Source organism: Sapajus apella, unplaced genomic scaffold (genome assembly GCF_009761245.1).
Source record: "Sapajus apella isolate SASKATOON/1434 unplaced genomic scaffold, GSC_monkey_1.0 scaffold32, whole genome shotgun sequence".
NCBI classification, from domain to species: Eukaryota; Metazoa; Chordata; class Mammalia; order Primates; family Cebidae; genus Sapajus; species Sapajus apella.
In genome coordinates, this window is record NW_022436972.1 from 16,688,999 (window position 1) to 16,711,280 (window position 22,282).

General features: G+C 40.8%; 1 protein-coding gene and 1 long non-coding RNA gene across 5 annotated transcripts in view; one reads left to right on the top strand and one right to left on the bottom strand.

The window, feature by feature from the left end:
- PHF11 (PHD finger protein 11) overlaps positions 1-22,282 on the bottom strand; it is a 32,265-nt gene that overhangs the window by 484 nt on the left and 9,499 nt on the right. For 3 of the 4 annotated variants that reach the window (XM_032294617.1, XM_032294618.1, XM_032294615.1), the window contains 7 exons: positions 16,274-16,381; positions 11,686-11,819; positions 8,438-8,484; positions 7,344-7,408; positions 5,567-5,633; positions 4,610-4,741; positions 2,568-2,639 (listed from right to left, as the gene is read on the bottom strand). In XM_032294617.1, coding sequence (XP_032150508.1) covers positions 2,568-2,639; positions 4,610-4,741; positions 5,567-5,633; positions 7,344-7,408; positions 8,438-8,484; positions 11,686-11,819; positions 16,274-16,381 — 625 coding nt within the window. The remainder of the gene's footprint in view (positions 1-2,567; positions 2,640-4,609; positions 4,742-5,566; positions 5,634-7,343; positions 7,409-8,437; positions 8,485-11,685; positions 11,820-16,273; positions 16,382-22,282) is intronic. The other variant, XM_032294616.1, reaches the window with a different exon arrangement.
- LOC116562408 lies at positions 2-16,840 on the top strand. The gene is made up of 3 exons (XR_004273926.1): positions 2-259; positions 6,070-6,078; positions 16,829-16,840. It is a non-coding gene; the product is annotated as an uncharacterized LOC116562408 (long non-coding RNA).

Sequence of the window (22,282 nt, forward strand, 5' to 3'; positions counted from 1 at the left end):
AAAAGAAACAAAGTGATTTCACATTATTCAGTAGTGTTCTTAGAAATAATGTACCATTTCTAGCCTCTTTCACTTGGAAGTACAGATACACAATCCTCATGCCTCTAATAGGATCACAGCCTTATGGGCAGGAGCTGGTTTCTTTATGCCTTCACTTCCTCCTTCTAATTCAGGACAGAAGTCTAACATTTATCACACACAAAGCTGCTCAGTAAACACTTAAGATTTTGTGTACATTCATAGCAGAACAAGTCCTTTTGTGCACTGTATAGCCCTCATGCTATATATACTATATCCATTTATTGAGAGATGATAATTTGAGAATGTGGCTGGAATACCAAGTTAAAGGACAAATCCTTCCTAAAAATGCACCAGTTCTTAATGTTACATAAAAGCTTTTGGTTTCATTTAGAAATAGGAAGGCTTGGCCGGGCGTGGTGGCTCACGCCTGTAATCCCAGCACTTTGGGAGGCTGAGGCGGGTGGATCACGAGGTCAAGAGATCGAGACCATCCTGGTCAAAATGGTGAAACCCCATCTCTACTAAAACTACAAAAAATTAGCTGGGCATGTTGGTGCGTGCCTGTAATCCCAGCTACTCAGGAGGCTGAGGCAGGAGAATTGCCTGAACCCAGGAGGCAGAGGTTGTGGTGAGCCAAGATCGCGCCATTGCACTCCAGCCTAGGTAACAAGAGCGAAACTCCGTCTCCAAAAAAAAAAAAAAAAAATAGGAAGGCTTTTAACTGGAAACTCAGAAAAGCTTAGGAGGAAGATACTTGGGCTTTACAAATAAATAGTACTCAATGGCAATGTAATTTTTAAAAGCCTCAAAATCGAACAGTTAAAACAAACCTTTCTTCAGAATAACTGCATACCTATAGTTAACTTAAAACATTAGTAAGGCTAAATTAAGTTTTTATCAACTGGGGTATCGAAACCCAGCTTAAGCCTTTTTAGTTGAATTTCATGCAGTTCCAAGTAGTGGCACCCCCTCCATACTATATTGTAATACCTGTACTCCCACCTAACCCATCCAAGTAGTGATGTGCAACATGTTCCCTTACATGAAAGAAAAACACACATGGAAATCCCCTAGAAATTGACACTTTTTAGAAAAATATTTTTAAGCCTGCTTTAAAAAAATAAGGCTAATGCTATATATTAGCAGACATCCTCAAAGGACTGTTAGAACAGGATCATGCCTGTAATCCCAGAACTTTGGGAGGCTGAGGCAGTTGGATCATGAGGTTAGGAGTTTGAGACAAGCCTGGCCAACATGGGGAAACCCCATCTCTACTAAAGATATAAAAAATTAGCCAGGCGTGGTGGCGCACGCCTGTAACCCCAGCTACTTGGGAGGCTAAGGCAGGAGAATCACTTGAACCTGAGGAGCAGAGGTTGCAGTGAGCTAAGATCGTGCCATTGCACTGCAGTCTGGGCAACAGAGCGAGACTCCATCTCAAAAAAACAAAACAACAAAAAACTGTTGACACTATCTTTGGTAGATTTTTCAAAGTGTTTTTCCTGCTGGTTATAAATATAGTAAAAATTCAATTAGAAATGTATAATATAGAAAGTGAGAAAGGTTGTGCATGTTGAGATAGGGATATGAACTAATGTCTTCTTCACAGGGACAGCCTGTTGTCTTCCTACCATATGCTGGAGAGACAGATACATCTGTGGAAAAGAAGTGTGGAGGGCGCTCTTTGGTGCAACTTCAGGGGGAACCATCCACACCAATGCTGTGTGACTCTGTGCACAGCCTGCCCAGCTGTGTGTGGCAGCCTTGATAGAGAAGTCAGACCAGACTCATAAACAAGTGGAAGTATAGCCTGTCTTGAGGGCATCTTAATGCTGAAAGGGGGACTCAATAAATGGTTACTATTGAATAGGAAGGTTAAATCTCCCTCCTCCAACCCCTACTAGATTTTCTCCTGCAAACATTTCTTGGCTATTCTTGCTGGCTGTTTTTTGATTTTTTTTTTTTTCCTGATGAACTTTAAATCAGTTGGAACTCTCCCTGATAAGAAATTAAATTAGATTTGAAGATTAATTTTGGGAGAATTGAAATTTTGACCTATCTCACCAAGCGAAGGAATGGTTTATCACAGTTTTGCCATCCAGGAGCAGAGACGCCGCAGGAAGCTTCACCAGCTCCTGCGTGGGCCACACACAGGCCAAAATATGCTCCAGTTTTGGAATCAATTTTTTGTTGTCTCTACTTTTTAAATGAGTTTTTCTCATTACAAAAGTATTTGTGTGTATATAGAAAATCTGGAAAATATAGCACTAAAAGAACAGACAAAAATCACCATAATCCAACTACCTACAACCAACTACTGTCTCCACCAGGTGTACCTTTTGTCTGTGCCTGTGTACCTATGTATTTTTTTCCTCTCTGTTTGTGGGGACGGGGAGGGCTCATACTGTTTTTGTAATGGACTTTTCTCATTTAAGAAAACAATAAACAATTCTTCTAAAATATTTTTATCACCTGTATAGTATATTGTTTCAATATCATGATATATTTCTCAACTATGCTGCTTAGATATTATATAATTCATTTACCTGCTTGAAAATTTTCAAATGTGTCTTCAAACAATCTGCATTCAAAAAGTGCACTCCCAATTTCTTCATAGTCTGGAGGGAGAAAAACATTTTCATTATTAAACGGTTTATATAAGTAGAAACCCCTCCATTTATACATGTAATCCAAAACAGGGGAAAGGAAAGATAGCAGTCATCTACCGTGGAACTTTAATGTTAGATGGCAGCAGCAGCAGTACAGGAAAGCTGTCAGAAATGTCCATTCTTGGCATTTCTTTTTCTTTTTTTTTTCTGAGACAGAATCTCACTCTGTCGCCCAGGCTGGAGTACAGTGGTGCAATCTCGGCTCACTGCAGACCCTGCCTCCTGGGTTCAAACGAGTCTCACATCTCAGTCTCCCAAGTAGTTGGGATCGCAGTTGCACACCACCACACCTGGCTAATTTTTGTATTTTTAGTAGATGGGGCCGGAAACTGCTGATCTCAGATTATTTGCCCACCTCAGGCTCCCAAAGTGCTGGGATTACAGGCTTGAGCCACTGCACCTGGCCCCCAATTCTTGGCATTTGTACTGGATCAGAATCTCTGTAGGACAGGCCCAGCTATTTGTGTCCTCACAAGCCCTACCGGTGATTCTCAGGCACACTGTTTGGGAAGTGCTTGATCTAGAGAAAATAAATGAATAAAATGGTATAATAAATGAGCTCTTGGAAATGTTTACTATTAATTTCACTTTTTGGTTTTGCCTTATAGAAAATAATACCATTCAAATATTTTTTACATTGTTGCCTACCATATAAGCTGTCCAGCCTGTCCTTGTAAAATAACTATATTTACAATAAAGGTTTTTTGTTTTGTTTTGTTTTTGAGACAATTTCTGTCACCCAGGCTGGAGCGTAGTGGTGTGACCTCGGCTCACTGCAACCTTGACCAGAACTGCCTCAGCCTCCCGAGTAGCTGGGATTACAGGCACCTGCCACCAGGCCTGGCTAGCTAAGTTTTATATTTTGAGTAGAGATGGGATTTCACCATGTTGACCAGGCTGGTCTTGAACTTCTGACCTCATGATCTGCCTGCCTCGGCCTACCAAAGTGTTGGGATTACAGGTGTGAGCCATCATGCCTGGCCTATAATAAAGTTTTTTAACTCATGGGATATAAGTTATAAGAAGACTAAGTAAGGCTGAGTGCAGTGGCTTACTCCTGTAATCTTAGCACTTTGGGAGGCCAAGGTGGCCAGATCACTTGAGGTCAGGCCAACATGGTGAAACTCCATTTCTACTAAAAATAGAAAAATTAGCCAGGCATGGTGGCACATGCCTGTAATCCCAGCTACTTGGGAGGCTGAGGCAGGAGAATCACTTAAACCCAGGAGGTGGAGGTTGCAATGAGCTGAGATCATGCCACTGCACTTCAGCCTGAGAGACAGAGTGAGACTCCACTTCCAAAAAAAAAAAAAAAAAAAAAAAAAAAAAAAAAAAAAAAGCTAAGTAGCTATATACCTGCAGGTACAAATGGAACTTTGGCTTCCCCAGGATCTCTTTAAGAAAGAAACTTCTTTAACAAAGTTCATCTTTAAACCAAACATCAATCAAAACTTTAAAATTCCTTTTAAACTTTGAGTTAGCATTATTTAATAAAGGATACTTGGCTTATTAAGGAATAGAATTTGAGCCAAATCAAAACTGTACCATAACACTGTTCTCAGATCTTAGCAACAGGAGTGCAGGGCGGTGGAAGAAGAGCATATGTGGCCAAATCAATCTCTGAATGGCACATTCTCTTAGTGGCCAACCTGTTAGACGCCTCTGGAAAATGGACCACAACTCTCACGGCATCAGGGTACTTTTGACTAAATTACGGAGTTTGTAAATTATCCACATCCTGTTGATTTATGAAGGACAGTATATCTGGTACAATGATTTTATTAAGGAATGAGGTAAAGAAGAAGAAAAAAGCAGTATACGAAGAAAATAGGTCTTTTTCCCCTCCTTGGGTTTGTTTTGTTTTACACCTAGGTCTGGGAGAAGTCTCTATACTTAGAAATATTGCTATTCATCAGTACCTGCTTCTGAAGTAGTCTCATCCATGAGTTTTTCTGGAATTGAATGAACTTTGTCTAATATTTCTTCAAGTAAGTAAGTAAGAAGTCCTGCTTCCTTGCATTTCTTAAGAAAAGGAACTTTCACAGTTGCATCTAAGAATAAGACAAACATTTCAGAAGGAAACAGTCTTAGGGCAGCTAATCATAAATCACTTTATGCTTATTCAGAGTTCGTCTAGTGGTAGATGAGCATACTTAGTAAAATATAGCACCTTCAACTCTTTCTATTAATTATACTTTCATCATACCTCATTTTTTTTTTTGGCCAGCTGAAACAATGAAAGAAATGTTAAAAGTGAAAATTCTTCGCTTACAATAACTATGTGAATTAAGAAGATTTTTAAAACATAAAACTGTAATTTTTTTAAATTTCACTACCTTTTGGGGAACAGGTGGTTTCTGGTTACATGGATAAATTATTCAGCGGTGATTTCTGAGATGCTGGTGCATCTGTCACCTGAGCAGTGTACATTGTACCCACTATATAGTTGAATTAAGAGGATTTAAAAAAATTACCTTTAAATCTTTGACATAACAGCCCCTGTCACTTTTTGTCACAGTTTCTATGTATTGTTAACGAATGTCTATTTCTTTAAAGAGCAGATAGCTATAGTTACAGGGGTCACAGTGTGGGGGTGACACATCGCTGAATTCTGAGCTCAGGCAAGCCTGTCTACGTCTTCATTAAGAAGTCTATCTTTTCTTAATACTGAAGGCAACAGACCATTCCAACCTAAGTTATCTTGATATGCTGGGATTACAATAGAGTGGATAGTTATGATAAAGATTTATACTTATTCATTACTACAAGCTTAGAAAAATAAAGATTAAGGCGGGATACCAAATTTGAAACACATGAGTTGACATTTTTGTAAGTACTGTAGGCCATATTTGTTACAGACAACACTTAGCACAAACCTGTGTGTTTGTCATGCTCTTCTTTCATGTGTCTTACGAATCTATTAGGTGTCATTGTTCCAGGTGCCTAGAAGGAGAGAAAATCAAGATTGCATTACATTGATTTTAATATTGCATAAAATGAAAACCAGTCTTTTGCTGTGCATAACTAAATGATATGCCTATGGTAAAAATCATGCCCTAGCTGGGTGTGTTGGCTCAAGCCTGTAATCCCAGCACGTTGGGAGGCTGAGGTGGGCGAATCATGAGGTCAGGAGCTTGAGACCAGCCTGGCCAAAATGGTGAAACTCTGTCTCTACTAAAAATACAAAAATTAGCCAGGCGTGGTGGTATGTGCCTGTAATCTCAACTACTCAGGAGGCTGAGGCAGGAGAATCACTCGAACCCGGGAGGCAGAGGTTGCATGAGCCAAGATCACGCCACTGCATTCCAGCCTGGGTAATAGAGACGCTGTCTCAAAAAAAAAAAATGCCCCATATTCATATGTAGATGTAAACATCAAGTATATTTTTGTTTTGTATTATAAAATATCAAGAAGTCTTTGACAAGCACCACTTATATAAACAGAAGGAGGTGAAGGTTGCTAGTTCATATGAATTTAGCTTATACATGCTGATGGTAAAAACTTTCAAATCCCCAAAATATTTTTTTTATTTTTTTTATTTTTATTTTTATTTTTTATTTTTTTGGGACGGAGTTTCGCTCTTGTTACCCAGGCTGGAGTGCAATGGTGCGATCTCGGCTCACCACAACCTCCGCCTCCTGGGTTCAGGTAATTCTCCTGCCTCAGCCTCCTGAGTAGCTGGGATTACAGGCATGCGCCACCATGCCCAGCTAATTTTTTTGTATTTTTAGTAGAGACGGGGTTTCACCGTGTTGACCAGGATGGTCTCGATCTCTTGACCTCGTGATCCACCCGCCTCGGCCTCCCAAAGTGCTGGGATTACAGGCGTGAGCCACCGCGCCCGGCCTATTTTTTTATTTTTTTTGAGACAGAGTCTTGTTCCATCGCCAGGTGCCAGGCTGGAGTGCAGTGGCACGATCTTGGCTCACTGCAACCTCCTCCTCCTGGGTTCAAGCAATTCTCCTGCCTCAGCCTCCTGAGTAGCTGGGACTACAGGCATGCGCCACCACACCCAGCTAATTTTTGAATTTTTAGTAGAGACGGGATTTTACCATGTTGGCCAGGATGGGCTCGATCTCTTGACCTCGTAATCTGCCCGCTTTGGCCTTCCAAGGTGCTGGGATTTACAGGCGTAAGCCACTGCACCCGGCTCAAATCCCCAAAATATTTTCATATACCTTATGCATGATAATCCAGAAGTTTATAAGAGCCATATATTTGGTTAGGTGTGGGCCATGAAGCTGGGAAATACTTGGCTCCATAAGGATGTTCAACTGCACCCTCTGCCTGTTTTAACTGTAAGCACCTGTGGGGTCAGATGCTCTCACTAGTTTGGTGCCAGGGGATGCTTTATAGGAGCTCGGAGAATGTCACCTCCTGAAGGTTATGTGCTTGGAACTTCCAGATTCATTTTCATGCTCATCTCATTATGATTCTATCATCTAGGAAATATCTAAGAGCTTCCCAACTATGGGATTCTTCCTAAAAAGGCAGACTCAGGAGCAGTCTTAGCTGAGAACACAAATGAGGAATGTTCTACAAAGGCTGTCTATTCAGATGATTTGGAAAGTACATTTCACCTGACATTCAGACTGGTTTAAATAAGAATTCTGTATGAAGCAAGGTAAAGCTATAAAAACTAAGTCAAATTACCTGTATGTGGTTGCCTGTGAGGCGTTTCTTCCTTCCTCTTTTTCTTTTAATTCCTGAAAATTTTCCTAAAAATATAAACCATTTAAAAATTGGAATCCATAAAGGAAAAGATTAATGTTTGACTACATGAAATATACAACTCATATGCCAAAAGTTTTTACAAGGTCAAAAGATATGGCAAACTTAGACTGCAGCACTTAACGAGAAAGGGTTAATTTTTTAAAAACTTACTATAAGTTTAATGCAAAACATGTAAATAATTGAGTAGAAAAATGGGCACATGGGAACTCTCTGAGGAGAGGGTTAATTGAATAGAAAAATGAACAAATTGGGTCATAGGAAAACAAATGTAATTGGCGAAAAGATATGAGAATGCACTCATAAGTGAAGATATCCAAAGGAAAACAGACTAATAAAGATGAAGATGTTTAATAGATGACGTTTGCAAGGATTTGAGTAAATGTGTACTGCTGGTGCTTTTCCCTGTAATAAACACTGATTTAAAGCAGTATTTGTAATACCATTTCCTGCTAAGTTAAAAGGGTAATGACTGAAAAATGATGGTAGAGGTGCTGTTTGGAGAGTGTTGTTTACCACCAATTAATGCGGTTGGCATGATGCAATACTAAGTCTTTTCCAAAGTGGCCCCAACTCCAGTTCACAGTGAACATTTCAGATTTAGTGCTGCTAAGACACTGCTGTTCCACTCATGAATGAAAGTGTACCCCATAACTCCAGTTAAGGAGCCAGTCTGCCTTCATCAGAACTGAAATGCTAACCATACATCCTTAAGGAATTTTCACTCAGAGAGGTGCAGCACTTTTTAAATTCTTGTGGAAGAGAAGCAGTCCCAAAAGTCGAAGCTTTTTCTCATGTCTTAGTTTGGTTCTGTGAGTGTAGTTAGAATGAAAGATACCAGATTCAAAGAGAATAGGTCTTGTTCATAAAAAATTAGTCAATTATATAGTACACAAAGCAGTCAATTTTCTAGATATGTAAACATTAATTCAGTGAGGCTAGTATAGATTATTCCTTATGTTACCTAAATGTTTACCTTTCTTTAAAACCCACAGTGCTAAATTTTAGAAACTTACCACTTTGAGTGATGATCGGGAATTGAGCATGTTGTTGGCAAAACAGTCTGAAATATTTAATTTCAAAGAATTGTAAAATATTTTTATTTACAGTTTTCAAGTATCATATCTATTTTTGTGATTAAAAACATACTAAACTATTTTTCATGATGGCATCACACTAAAGTTTTTTTTTTTTTTTAAAAAAGCTGTTTAAACCTGTGTAAAGTTAGTGACCTACACTGAGTGCAGATGGAGGCTCAGTTAGATGTCTTTATGTCTTCAGGGTCTTAGGAAGATGATTATGTTCTTTCAAGGAATAAATGCTGATGAAGTATTATGAACAATACTAGTTCATATGCAGTGGTCAGTGGGATTTTTACTGTGTAAAGATACCTAAAGATCCACAATCTGACTACGTGAGATTCTGCTGGTTTTCAACAACAAACAGCAAAAAATTGCATGCGTTAATTTGAGGAAAAAGTAGTTTTCAATGAAAACAGGTATCTACCCCAGATCTCAGATTTTGCCTACAAAGGGCCTAGAACTGATTGTATCTTCCAAGAGAAAGCAGCAGCAGAGCAGGCTATGATGAAGAAATGAAGTGAATCATTTTATAGAGCTGCTCAGGCCATTTTCTTTCTAACCTTTCCTCCTCCTCAGCACCCAGCTTCATCTCCCTTCCTCTCCAGATGGTGTTGACTCTCAGGATGCAGTGACCTCCTAGCCTAGGGGAAGAATGCCTTTTCTTTCCATCTTACACCAGTTCCCATCTCCTCTATGCAGTCTTCCCAGCAACACCCAAAGTTAATCTCCTCCCGCTTTGGATTCTGGTTTCTCTGAGCACTTTCACTGGCCAAGTACTTCAATTTTTTCAAACAGTGTTGAAAATATTAGGATGAACCCCATGCCCCTATCCATTCCTAGTGTCAACAATGCTCAACTCAAGGCCAAGCTTTTTTTTTTTTTTTTTTTTTTTCCTTTTTTCCCCTCAGATGGAGTCTGACTCCATCGCCAAGCTGGAGTGCAGTGGCCTGATCGCGGCTCACTGCAATCTCCACCTCCCAGGTTCAAGTGATTCTCCTGCCTCAGTCTCTCCAGCAGCTGGGACTATAGGCGCACACCACCATGCCTGGCTAATTTTTTGCATTTTTAGTAGAGATGGGGTTTCACCATGTTGGCCAGGATGGTCTCGATCTCCTGACCTCATGATCTGCCCACCTTGGCTTCCCAAAGTGCTGGGATTACAGGCGTTAGCCACTGTGCCCAGCCCCAAGCTCCTTTCATATAAACCGCCTCCTGCTCTCGTTATTCCATGTGCTTCTGTTTGCACTGACCTTTCTTCTGGCCTTCCCACCAGGTGATAACTTCTCTGGGGTTCAATCTATATTTTATTCCTCTTTGTATCTCATAGCATCTAGAAAGGTGCCTTGTGTGTGCTAGGCATGAATGTTTAAATTCAGTTTAAAAATGCATAGAAATTCACCTGTTCCTTGATAAAACAATGCAAGATGACTAATTTATTGAGTCCCTAATTGTTAGTTCTTCTAATGGGTGTGATCAGTATATTTTTTCAAACTTTAAGATATAGCCAGGACTTCCTTCCTTTTTGTTTGATCTTATGTTTAAGGTCATTATAAAGGTCATATTAAAATCAGCTCTTTGGGAAGGTAAATAATAAAAATGAGACTCAGTATAACCACCTGTGAGTGTCTTAGCAAATCAAATATAAAAAGAAGGTGCAGTACAAAATTTACACATTTACACATTTCTTTCCATGTCTGATTAGCAACAAAATACTTAGGGAACCTATTCAGAATCAGATTTAAAATTTAGCAAGCTTCTTTCAATGGTAGGCTTGCCCTCTTGGTTTAGAATATATAGCCCCCACAACTGAAGACAACATGGTGGCGAAGGGCAAGGACTCAGAAGTCCTGCAGCCCAGCTCTGCCACTGACCAGCTGTGTGACCTGGGGACAAGTCACTGAGTGTCTCAAGGCCCCAGTTTCCTCCTCTGGAAAATGGAGATAATACTATCTCCCTCAGTTGATTGTTCCGAGGATTAAATGAGTTAACATTTGTAAAGCACTTAGAACTATGCCTGGCATAAAGCAAGTGGTTATTAAATAAACAAAATAGTGCCTGGAACACTATGGGAAAAATTGGCAATATATGCCCACTGGCAGGCAAAAGATCAGCCTCTCAATGGAATTTTTAAAAATCTTAAAAAATATAACACAGCCTACAAAAATATTTGAAAAAATTCATGCTTTCGTAACACTGACCTCATTATTCAAGATATGATGATTAAAATAATATATTTCATTGAAATTTAAAATTCAAGTGGAATCTAAGCACATGCCCCAAAGAAGTGAGAAATGCCAGTCTGGCTCTTCAACTTCAGACCCTCTTTTTATTCCATGTCATAGCATTAAGGAGGCTAAAAATAGTTTGCTCCATCACCTTTGTATGACGTATCTTAGGCTACATCTACCCACCAAAAAGAGTGATGCTATCGAACATGATCTGAATCCATTCACTTACCAACTGGCTTACTGATTTCTTCTGACCCAATTATACACTTATTTAACTGAACGAAATCTTTTCTCAGAAGGAAGACCAAGGATAAAGCAAATATAATTCCACTGGACTTGAAGTCTGCCTTATTGGGTCCAAATTAATATTAAAGAATTGTTGGAAGAAATGGACAAAAATTTAAAACCCAAAGGCAATATAAACAAGATAAGTTTCTTTAAGGTCTTAATGATTAATTAGTATGTTTGCTACATCATTTCTTTATTGTATTTACTAGCTATTTTTAGGCAAGATGATGCTGGTGACAAGTGGCTATCAATTGGTATGATGGTGGAAAATTACATTTATTCCACACACAAGATAGAGGGATACGCTGGTGAACCTGTGGCTATAGAAGTATGGCCCTTTTCCTGTTTGCAGAAAAGAACAGGTCTGAATGCCATCCCTATCACCATGACAATGCTTTCTATCAGGAAGAAGAGGGTTCGGAGAAATTTTTCTTTTTTAGGAAACCAAAACCAACACCCCCACCCCCACCCCACCAAACAAACTTTGTTTTCTTCCTGTGATGTTTCTGTTGTGAAGTCATGTACCCCTGGGCATCCCCAACACTGGCTATGTTCTCATTTGAAAACCATTTACATAAAATTAGTTTTAAAAGTCTCCTTGTCTTAATCCAACCATTCCTTATCCCAGTCCCCCAAATGTGGTTTTAAAAACGTTTTGTTAAATACTTATAAATTCCTCGAGCTCCATCAGACTTTGGAACTGCATGGTCCTTCTTGGCACAGAAAAAGTGGTAATTCTTGTTACAGGCTTTTAAATCACATCCCACGGTGGCTCCTCTTTTATGACAAAATGTGCATTTCTACAGAAGAATAGATTTTACTAAGTACCTGTTATTTGTTAAAATTCAAAGATATCATTAAATGTTATTTAAGTTCCAGGAGCCCTGCATTTTGTCCTGGGCATCATCAGCAAGATTCCATCCTGTTACACTAGGTAGAGTACGTAACATTTGGCTGCTCATTTGGGAATTTCAGCAAAACCTCAGCTAACCGGAATGCCTAGACAGACAGTTTTGTAATGATCTGATTAAAAGCAGAAAATGTTTAAAAACAAACAAAAACTCTTTTAAAAAGAATTTTCAAAAAAGCAGAGCTGGCAAATTAGGGACATTGAGACAGGCAAGAGTGGCTGCCAGCTGTGCCACTAAGAGTGGTGTGATTTCTCTTTCAGACTCAGATCCTTCCCTGGGTGATAGTATCTGTCTTACAAAGTAGCTCTTGAGGATTATGTGAGATAAAGTAAGGGAAACCTCCTTGGAATCTAGGTAGTAGGGCCAAATATTTTTTAAAATGCTACAACTTGGAGTATTAACAATTTTTTCTTAGTTCAGTTTATTTGATCCCCGGCTTGTATTTATCTGGTATTTTATATGTGAGAGTAGTGTCATGATGGCTAGGCAATGTGTTGCCACAGCAGCCTAATGGGTTGAGGGGAATCCAGCCAGGACCAAGGCTGATCTGCGTGACACTCTGGCTGAAGGACATGGGGGCACACTGAAATTGCCTTACAGAACAGGAGGTCACTCATGCCATAGCCCAGAATCGGCACAAGCAAGCACAGAAGCAGTTAAAGGAAATTCAAATATAGGCAAGAAATAAGGTTATGATAAAGGTGGAATTTCAAATCAAAGATTACAAGAACGATCATTTAATTTGGGAGGAGGGTAACTGGCTGTGTATATAGGAAAAAATAAAGTTAAATCCGTTTCAAAATATACTCCTGAATATAAGTTGCACATGGATTAAAGACCTAACTAGATAATGTTAAACAAAAAATGCTTAAAGATTAGGAAATATAGGAGAAAGAAAAAAGCATGGTATGGAGGCAAGGAAGGCTGTCTAAGGCAGGAAGAAAACCCAGAAGTCACAAATGAAAACTTTTGACAGGCTGGGTGTGGTGGCCCATGCCTGTAATCCTAGTACTTCGGGAGGCTGAAGCAGGAGGATTGCTTGAGCCCAGGAGTTCAAGACAAGCCTGGGCAATACAGTGAGACCTTATCTCTACAAAAAATTTTTAAAATTGGCTGGGCATAGTGGCACACTCAGTCCTGTAGTCCCAGCTATTTGAAAGGCTGAAGCCAGAAGATGGCGTGTGCCCAGGAAATCAAGGCTGCAGCGAGCTGTGACTGCACTACTGCACTCCAGCCTGGGTGACAGAGGGAGAATTGGTTTCCAAAAAAATGACCGCCTACTATACAAATATTTTAAACTTCCATTTTTATAATGAGGGCATTAAAAATATTTAAAAGACAAGGAAAAGATTGAAAGAAAAATCTTTGCAGCATATTAGATAAAGTACTAAGATTCTTATAACCTGCGGAAAAAAGGTAACTGGCAAATTATAGAAGAAAAAATACAAGTGGCTAATAAACATTTATTCATTTAAAAATACATCAGTATACAGATGGCCAGTGCTGTTGGGGCAGCAAGGTGAGCACGGGGAAGTCTCAGGGATGATCAGAGGGGTAAGTAAGGGCTAGATCATGTGGGGCTTACATGCCAGAGTAAGGAGTTGGGTTTTATCTTTGTGCAAGGGGAACATAAACTGATTAACATTTTTGAAAGATCATTCAGGCTGCTGGGCTGCTGCTGGGTGGAGAACTATGAGCTGGGATAGGGATGGCAGGAGAGACAGTGGGGCAAGTGTCAGTACTCGCTCAGACAACAAGATCAGTGACTTCACTATGGTGATTACTGACATTGAATGAAGTGGGCAGATGGATGCAAGATGCATCTAGGCGTTAATGCCCATGGGCTTGATGTTGGGCTGGGAGGCTGATGAGGAAAAGAGAGTCCTTAGACTTCTGGCGTGGGCAAACGGATAATGACAGTGCTGTTTATTGGGGATGAAGAATGAGCAGTGCTGTTTATTGGGATGAAGAATGAGCAGGTTTAGATGGGGGGGGGGGGAGAGAGAGAGAGAGAGAGGAAGGAGAGAGAGAGAGAGAGAGAGAGTGTGTGTGTGTGTGTGTGTGTGTGTGTGTGTGTAGGGAAGGACTGTGTACTTTTTCGGCCACTTTACTCTGACATACTATTGTGGTAGTCTGAATCCTAGGTAGGAGCCTGCTTGCTGACAGCCCTTGCTGCTTGCCCTTAAGGCACTTGCCCAGCTGTACTCAAACCACCACAGCACTGGCCTGTCCCTCCCATGGGTGTGTGCTGTATATCTGCCCACATATTCCAAGGCTTCCATAAATGCTGTGAGTAGTTAACTATTACCCTCAGGTGACTTCTCTCTCTTCTGTCCTTTATCCTCCACTTCCAACCCATCCCAAAGCCTTCCCAGTAGGGAAGTCTACATCCCAAGGTCTGCAGAAACCCTCAAGTACCTGCTTCCCTCCAAATATTAGTGCCTCCAGTCAACTGCCCTCATTTCTTAGCCTGTGTCTTTTCATATCTGGATGACCACTACAATTTCTCAGAGCTTTCTTTAACTCTATGTCTCCCCACTCAAATCCAGTTAGTGAAGAGCAACAAAAATATTTCACTTGAGGTCTGTCTGCTACTTTCTAATCAGAGAGGCTCCCTGTTCACCCATCTCATCACACCTGAAATCCTAGGGACGTGGCCCTGTCAGCACTAATGATGTCAGTGGCCAGTCTTGCCAAGTATTAATTAGTATAGCATAGACACTAAGAGCAGGATCCACATACTTTTTTTTTTTTTTTTTCTAATTTGAGTCTCCTCTGTTGCCCAGGCTGGAGTACAGTGGTGTGATCATAGCTCACCACAGCCTCAACTTTCCAGGCTCAACAATCCTCCCACCTCAGCCTCCCAAGTAGCTGCAGCTACAGGTATATGCCACTGTGCTGAGCTAATTATTTTTCTTTTTTGGTAAAGACAGGGTCCCACCATGTTGGTCTCAAACTCCTGGGCTCAAGCAATCCTCCTGCCTTGGCTTCCCAAAGTGCTGGGATTACAGGCATGCACCACCATGCCCAGCCCACACACACTCCATTTTTATGACTTGCTTCAGGGCCTACTACAGTATTGTGTACACGGCCTAAGAGAGCATAATTTTCAGAATTCCATCTGGACTGTTCCCTTTCACTCTAAACTTTCCATTTCTTCAATTTACAAAACGGGCATAATTTTACCTATAGCTGGGAGTTCACCTAGAGCAATATATGCAACATACCTAATGGAGGATGCTGCTGATGCCGATGCCTTGCAGGCCTAAATAAATGTTTTTCCCCAGGCATTAACCTTGTGGTTGTAGTCAGTGTGAGGTGCTCACACTTGCTGTCCTGCTTGCTAAGATATGTAGGGTCCTTCAGAGGAAGTTGCTGCAGTAAGCCCAGTGGGATGACTTCTCAGCATTTTTACCTTCCTAGATAGCCCCTTACGACCCATGGGGAGCTGACCTTGCTCCCAGGGTAGACCCTGATTAGTTATGGCCACCCCCAGCAGCTGGTGCAGAAAGAGGGGAGCATCCTAATTAAACTTTCAGAAGGGCTGTTATTCCATGTGTAGGGATGACCTTTCTGTCACTGGATATGAATAAGAAAGCTTGATGCTCCAGTTGCTGCCTGTGGCCACTCTATAACCACAAGGAGACCAGCTGATTTTGGGGACAGGAGACCAGAGAGAAGAACCTGGGCCCCTGACGACATTATCAAGCCACTGAATCAATCAACTTGGAAAGCAGATGTTTTCTCTGATCAAGTGAAAAAATAAGTATCTTCTTTGTAAAAGTCCGTTTCTTCTACTTTCTTACTTTCTACTTACTTACTTCTACCTACAGCATAAGCGTTCTAGCTCAGATCTATTTTATTGGTAAAGTATATGGTAGTTTATTTTAAAATATTAAATGTTGGCCGGGTGTGGTAGCTCACCTGTAATCCCACCACTCTGGGAAGCCAAGGCAAGTGGATCACCTGAGGTCAGGAGTTCGAGACCAGCTTGGCCAACATTGTGAAACTAAAAATACAAAAGTTAGCTAGGCATGGTGGCCCATGCCTGTAATCCCAGCTACTTGGGAGGCTGAGGCAGGAGAATCACTTGAACCCAGGAGGCGGAGGTTATAGTAAACTAATATTGCAGCACTGCACTCTACCCTGGTCAACAAGAGTAAAACTAGGTCTCAAAAAATTCAATGTTGGGTTGAATCGGGCTTTCCAGTATAGGTCCTACTTCTTTCAGCTCTCCAAGATGCTTCTCTATCCCTGGTTTATCAGTCAAATAGACTTCCTTTGGAATGCCTCCCCTGAGGGTCTATTCATCCAGTATATGAAATAACATCATTTACACTTACCAACTTCCTTCCTCTCTGGATTTCTTTCTTTACCGATTCCACATCAAAACTTCTATCAAGATTAAGTGGATCATGATCCTCATATTCCACAAGTCCTGAAGAATACAGCTGCAGATTAGAAAAAAAAAAAAATCCAGAGTAGGCACAAAGTAATATTGGAAGTGACATGTCAGAAAATCATATCAAAAGTGGAAAATCAAACCAGGAGTGGAAAATGGACTGGGGGTAAAACAGTGGCAACTTTGGGGGTGGATGAGCAGACCATAAGCCATCCCACTTCTCTGGGAATGACTCTAGTTTCCAGGCATGTTTTATACTCTGGAATCCTGACCTCTAATAACTCATTGGACCTGGGTAGAACCCTGATGCCAAGGTAGGTCAATCTGATCCCCTATCCTAAAAGTGTGGAATGGGCTTTGAGCAATAGCTGAAGCCACGTGGTAAGAGCAAGTCAGTCCGCAAAGAAAGAAAAACAAGGGCTAGAAAGAGGACATTCTAGGTTCCCAATGGCTTTCTACCTCTGTTTCTTACACCCACCTGCATGCCTGCCTTTAGGAAACTTGAAAAGCCCCCAAAACCTTATTACAAACTCCCTTTTATGTGTAGGTAGCTTAAGTCTTTATGTGCTACTTGAAACCAGAAGAATCCAAATCTTCTGAATTGAAGATCAATGTTTCACATATTATACTCAAATAACAAACGGGCATGAAAAACATAAGAGTAAATTTTGGTGACATTGGCATAGGCAAAAATTTCGTATAAAAAGCAGAAACCATAAAGAAAAAGTAAGTTGGATTCCATCAAAATAAAAATTGTCTTTGAAAGACATTGCTAAGAAAACAAAAAGGCAAGCCAGAGACTGGGAGAAATTATTCACAATACATTATTTCTGCCAAAGACTTGTATCCAGAGGGATTGCTGTCAAGATGGCCGAATAGGAACAGCTCCAGTCTGCAGCTCCCAGCAAGATCGATGCAGAAGGAGAGTGATTTCTGCATTTCCAACTGAGGTACCCGGTTCATCTCATTGGGACTGGTTGGACAGTAGGTGCAGCCTACAGAGGGTGAGCCAAAGCAGGATGGGGTGGCGCCTCACCCAGGAAGCACAAGGGGTCGGGGAACTCCCTCTCCTAGCTAAGAGAAGCCATTAGGGACTGCACCATGACAAACAGTGCACTCTGGCCCAGATACTGTGCTTTTCCCACGGTCTTCACAACCCACAGACCAGGAGATTCCCCCCGGTGCCTACGACACCAAGACCCTGGGTTTCAAGCCATTTGGGTGATACTGAGCTAGCTGCAGGAGTTTGTTTGTTTTTTGAGATGGAGTCTTGCTCTGTCACCCAGGCTGGAGTACAATGGCATGATCTCCGCTCACCACAACCTCCATCTCCTGGGTTCAAGCAGTTCTCCTGCCTCAGCCTCCAGAGTAGCTGGGATTACAGGCACGCACCACCATGCCCAGCTAATTTTTTTGTTTTGTATTTTTAGTTAGAGATGGGGTTTTACCATGTTGGCCAGTCTGGTCTTGAATTGCTGACCTTGTGATCTGCCCGTCTTGGCCTCCCAAAGTGCTGGGATTACAGGCATCAGCCAGTGCACCCAGCTAGTTTTTTTTTTCCTACCTTAGTGGTGCCTGGAATGCCAGCTAAATAGAACTGTTCATTCCCCCAGAAAGGGAGCAAATGCCAGGGAGTCAAGTGGTCTGGCTTGGTGGGTCCCACCCCCACAGAGCCCAGCAAGCTAAGATCCACTGGCTTGACATTCTTGCTGGCAGCAGCAGTCTGAGCTTGACCTGGGAGGCTTGAGCTTGGTTAGGGGAGAGACATCCGCCATTGCTGAGGCTTGAGTATGTAGTTTTACCCTCACGGTGTAAACAAAGCCTCCTAGAAGATCAAACTGGGTGGAGCCCACTGCAGCTCAGCAAGGCCGCTATGGCCTGACTGCCTCCTCTCTGGGCAGAGCATCTCTGAAAAAAAAAAAAAAAAATGCAGCAGCCCCAGTCAGGGGCTTATAGATAAAACCCCCATCTCCCTGGGACAGAGCACCTGGGGGAAGGGGCAGCTGTGGGCACAGCTTCAGCAGACTTAAATGTCCCTCCCTCGTGGCTCTGAAAATAGCAGTGGATCTCCCAGCACAGCACTTGAGCTCTGCTAAGGGTCAGACTGCTTCCTCAAGTGGGTCCCTGATCCCCATGTCTCTGATTGGGAGACAACTCCTAGTAGGGGCCAATGGACACCTCATACAGGAGAGCTCTGGCTGGCATCTGGTGGGTGCCCCTCTGAGACGAAGCTTCCAGAGGAAGGAACAGGCAGGAATCTTTGCTGTTCTGCAGCCTCTGCAGCCTCTCAGGCAAACAGGATCTGGAGTGGACCCCCAGCAAACTCCAGCAGACTCTGGAGGGGCCTCTTAGAAGAAAAACTAACAAAAGGAATAACATCAACATCAACAAAAAGGACATCCACACAAAAACCCCATCCAAAGGTCACTAACATCAAAGACCAACGTAGATAAATCCATGAATAGGAGGAAAAACCAGCTCAAAAAGACTGAAAATTCCAAAACCCAGAACACCTCTTCTCCTCCAAAGGATCATAACTCTTCACGAGCAAGGGAACAAAACTGGATGGAGAGTTTGACAAACTGACAGAAGTAGGATTCAGGTGGGTAATAACAAACTCCTCCGAGCTAAAGGAGCATGTGCTAACCCAATTCAAGAAAGCTAAGAACATTGAAAAAGGTTAGATGAATTGCTAACTAGAATAACCAGTTTAGAGAAAAACATAAATGACCTGATAGAGCTGAAAAACACAGCACAAGAACTTCATGACACATACACAAGTATCAATAGCTGAATCCATCAAGTAGAAGAAAGGATATCAGAGACTGAAGATCAACTTAATGAAATAAAGCAAGAAGATGAGATTAGAGAAAAAAGAATAAAAAGGAAAGAACAAAGTCTCCAAGAAATATGAGACTATGTGAAAACCAAATTTACATTTGATTGGTGTACCTGAAAGTGATGGGAAGAATGGAATCAAGCTGGAAGACAATCTTCAGGATATTATCCAGGAGAACTTCCCCAACCTAGCAAGACACACCAACATTCAAATTCAAGAAATACATAGAACACCGCAAAGACAATCCTTGAGAAGAGCAACCCCAAGACACACAATCGTCAGATTTACCAAGGTTGAAATGAAGGAAAAACTGTTAAGGGCAGCCAGAGAAAAACGTTGGGTTACACACAAAGGGAAGCCCATGAGACAAACAGCAGATCTCTCTGCAGAAACCCGACAAGCCGGAAGAGAGTGGGGGCCAATATTCAACATTCTTAAAGAATTTTCAACCCAGAATTTCATATCCAGCCAAATAAATACAAATCAGATCCCACAGAAATACAAACTACCATCAGAGAATACTATGAACACCTTTACGCAAATAAACTAGAAAATCAAGAAGAAATTGATAAGTTTCATAAGTTAAGGGAAAATAAAATCCTTTACAGACAAGCAAATGCTGAGAGGTTTTGTCACCACTAGGCCTGCCTTACAAGAGCTCCTGAAGGAAGCACTGAACATGGAATGGAACAACTGGTACCAGCCATTGCAAAAACGTACCAAATTGTGAAGACCATCAACACTATGAAGAAACTTTATCAACTAATGGGCAAAATAACCAGCTAGCATCATAATGACATGATCAAATTCACACATAAAATATTAACCTTAAATGTAAATGGATTAAAGACCCCAGTTTAAAGGCACAGACTGGCAACTTGGATAGAGTCAGGACCCATCATCAGTGTGCTGTATTCAGGAGACCCATATCACATGCAAAGACACACATAGGCTCAAAATAAAGGGAGGGAGGAATATTTACCAAGCAAATGGAAAGAAAAAAAAAAAAGGCAGGGTTTGCAATCCTAATCTCTGATAAAACAGACTTTAAACCAACAAAGATCAAAAGAGATAAATATGGGTATTACATAAAGGGATCAATGTGACAAGAAGAGCTAACTATCCTAAATATATATGGACCCAATACAGGAGCACCCAGATTCATAAAGCAAGTTCTTAGAGACCTACGGAGAGACTTAGACTCCCACACAATAATAGTGGGAGACGTTAACACCCCACTGTCAATATTAGACAGATCAGCGAGACAGAAAATTAACAAGGATATTCAGGACTTGAACTCGGCTCTGGACCAAGTGGACCTAACAGACGTCTACAGAACTCTCCACCACAAATCAGCAGAATATACATTCTTCTCAGTACCACATCACACTTATTCTAAAACTGACCACATAATTGGAAATAAAATATGCCTCAAAATGCAAAAGAATGGGAAATCATAACGGTCTCTCAGACCACAGTGCAATCAAATTAGAACTCTGGATTAAGAAACTCACTCAAAACCGCAAAGCTACATGGAAACTGAACAACCTGCTCCTGAATGACTACTGGGTAAATACTGAATTGAAGTCAGAAATAAAGAAGTTCTTTGAAACCAATGAGAACAAAGACACAATGTACCAGAATCTCTGGGACACATTTAAAGCAGTATCTAGAGGGAACTTTACAGCACTAAGTGCTTACAAGAGAAAGCAGGAAAGATCTAAAATTGACACCCTAACATCATAATTAAAAGAACTAGAGAAGCAAGAACAAACAAATTCAAAAGCTAGCAGAAGAGAAGAAATAACTAAGAGCAGAACTGAAGGAGACAGAGACATGAAAAACCCTTCCAAAAAAAAAAAAAAAATCAATGAATCCAGGAGCTGGTTTTTTGAAAAGATCAACAAAATAGATAGGTAGCCAGACTAAAAAAGAATAAAAGAGAGAAGAATCAAATAAACACAATAAAAAATGATAAAGGGAATATCACCACCGATCCCACAGAAATACAAACTACCATTGGAGAATACTATGAACACCTCTATGCAAATAAACTAGAAAATCAAGAAGAAATGGATAAATTCTTGGTCACAGACACCCCCTCCCCAAGACTAAATCAGGAAGAAGTTGAATCCCTGAATAGACCAATAACAAGTTCTGAAATTGAGGCAGCAATTAATAGCCTACCAACCAAAAAAAGTTCAGGACCAGACGGATTCACAGCTGAATTCTACCAGAGGTACAAAGAGGAGCTGATACCATTCCTTCTAGAAGTATTCCAAACAATAGAAAAAGAGGAAATCCTCCCTAACTCATTTTATGAGGCCAGCGTCATCCTGATACCAAAACCTGGCAGAGACACAACAAAAAAAGAAAATTTCAGGCCAATATCCTTGATGAACATCGATGCAAAAATCCTCAATAAAATACTGGCAAACTAAATACAGCAGACATCAAAAAGCATACCCTCCAATATCAAATCAGCTTTATCCCCAGAATGCAAGACTTGTTCAACATATGCAAATTAATAAATGTAATCTATCACATCAACAGAACCAATGACAAAAACCACATGATTATCTCAATAGATGCAGAAAAGGCCTTCGATAAAACTCAACACCCCTTCATGCTAAAAATTCTCAATAAACTATGTATTGGTGGAATGTATCTAAAAATAATAAGAGTTATTTCTGAAAAACCCACAGCCAATATCATACTGAATGGGCAAAAACTGGAAGCATTCCCTTTGAAAACTGGTACAAGACAAGGATGCCCTCTCTCAGCACTCGTATTCAACATAGTATTGAAAGTTCTGAGCAGGGCAATCAGGCAAGAGAAAGAAACAAAGGCTATTCAAATAGGAAAAAGGAAGTTAAATTGTCTCTGTTTGCAGATGACATGACTGTATATTTAGAAAACCCCATCATCTCAGCTCCAAATCTCCTGAAGCTGATAAGCAACTTCAGCAAAGTTTCAGGATACAAAATCAATGTGCAAAAATCACAAGCATTCCTATTCATGAATAATAGACAGAGAGCCAAATCATGAGTGAACTTCCATTCACAATTGCTACAAAGAGAATTAAATATCTAAGAATACAACTTGTAAGGG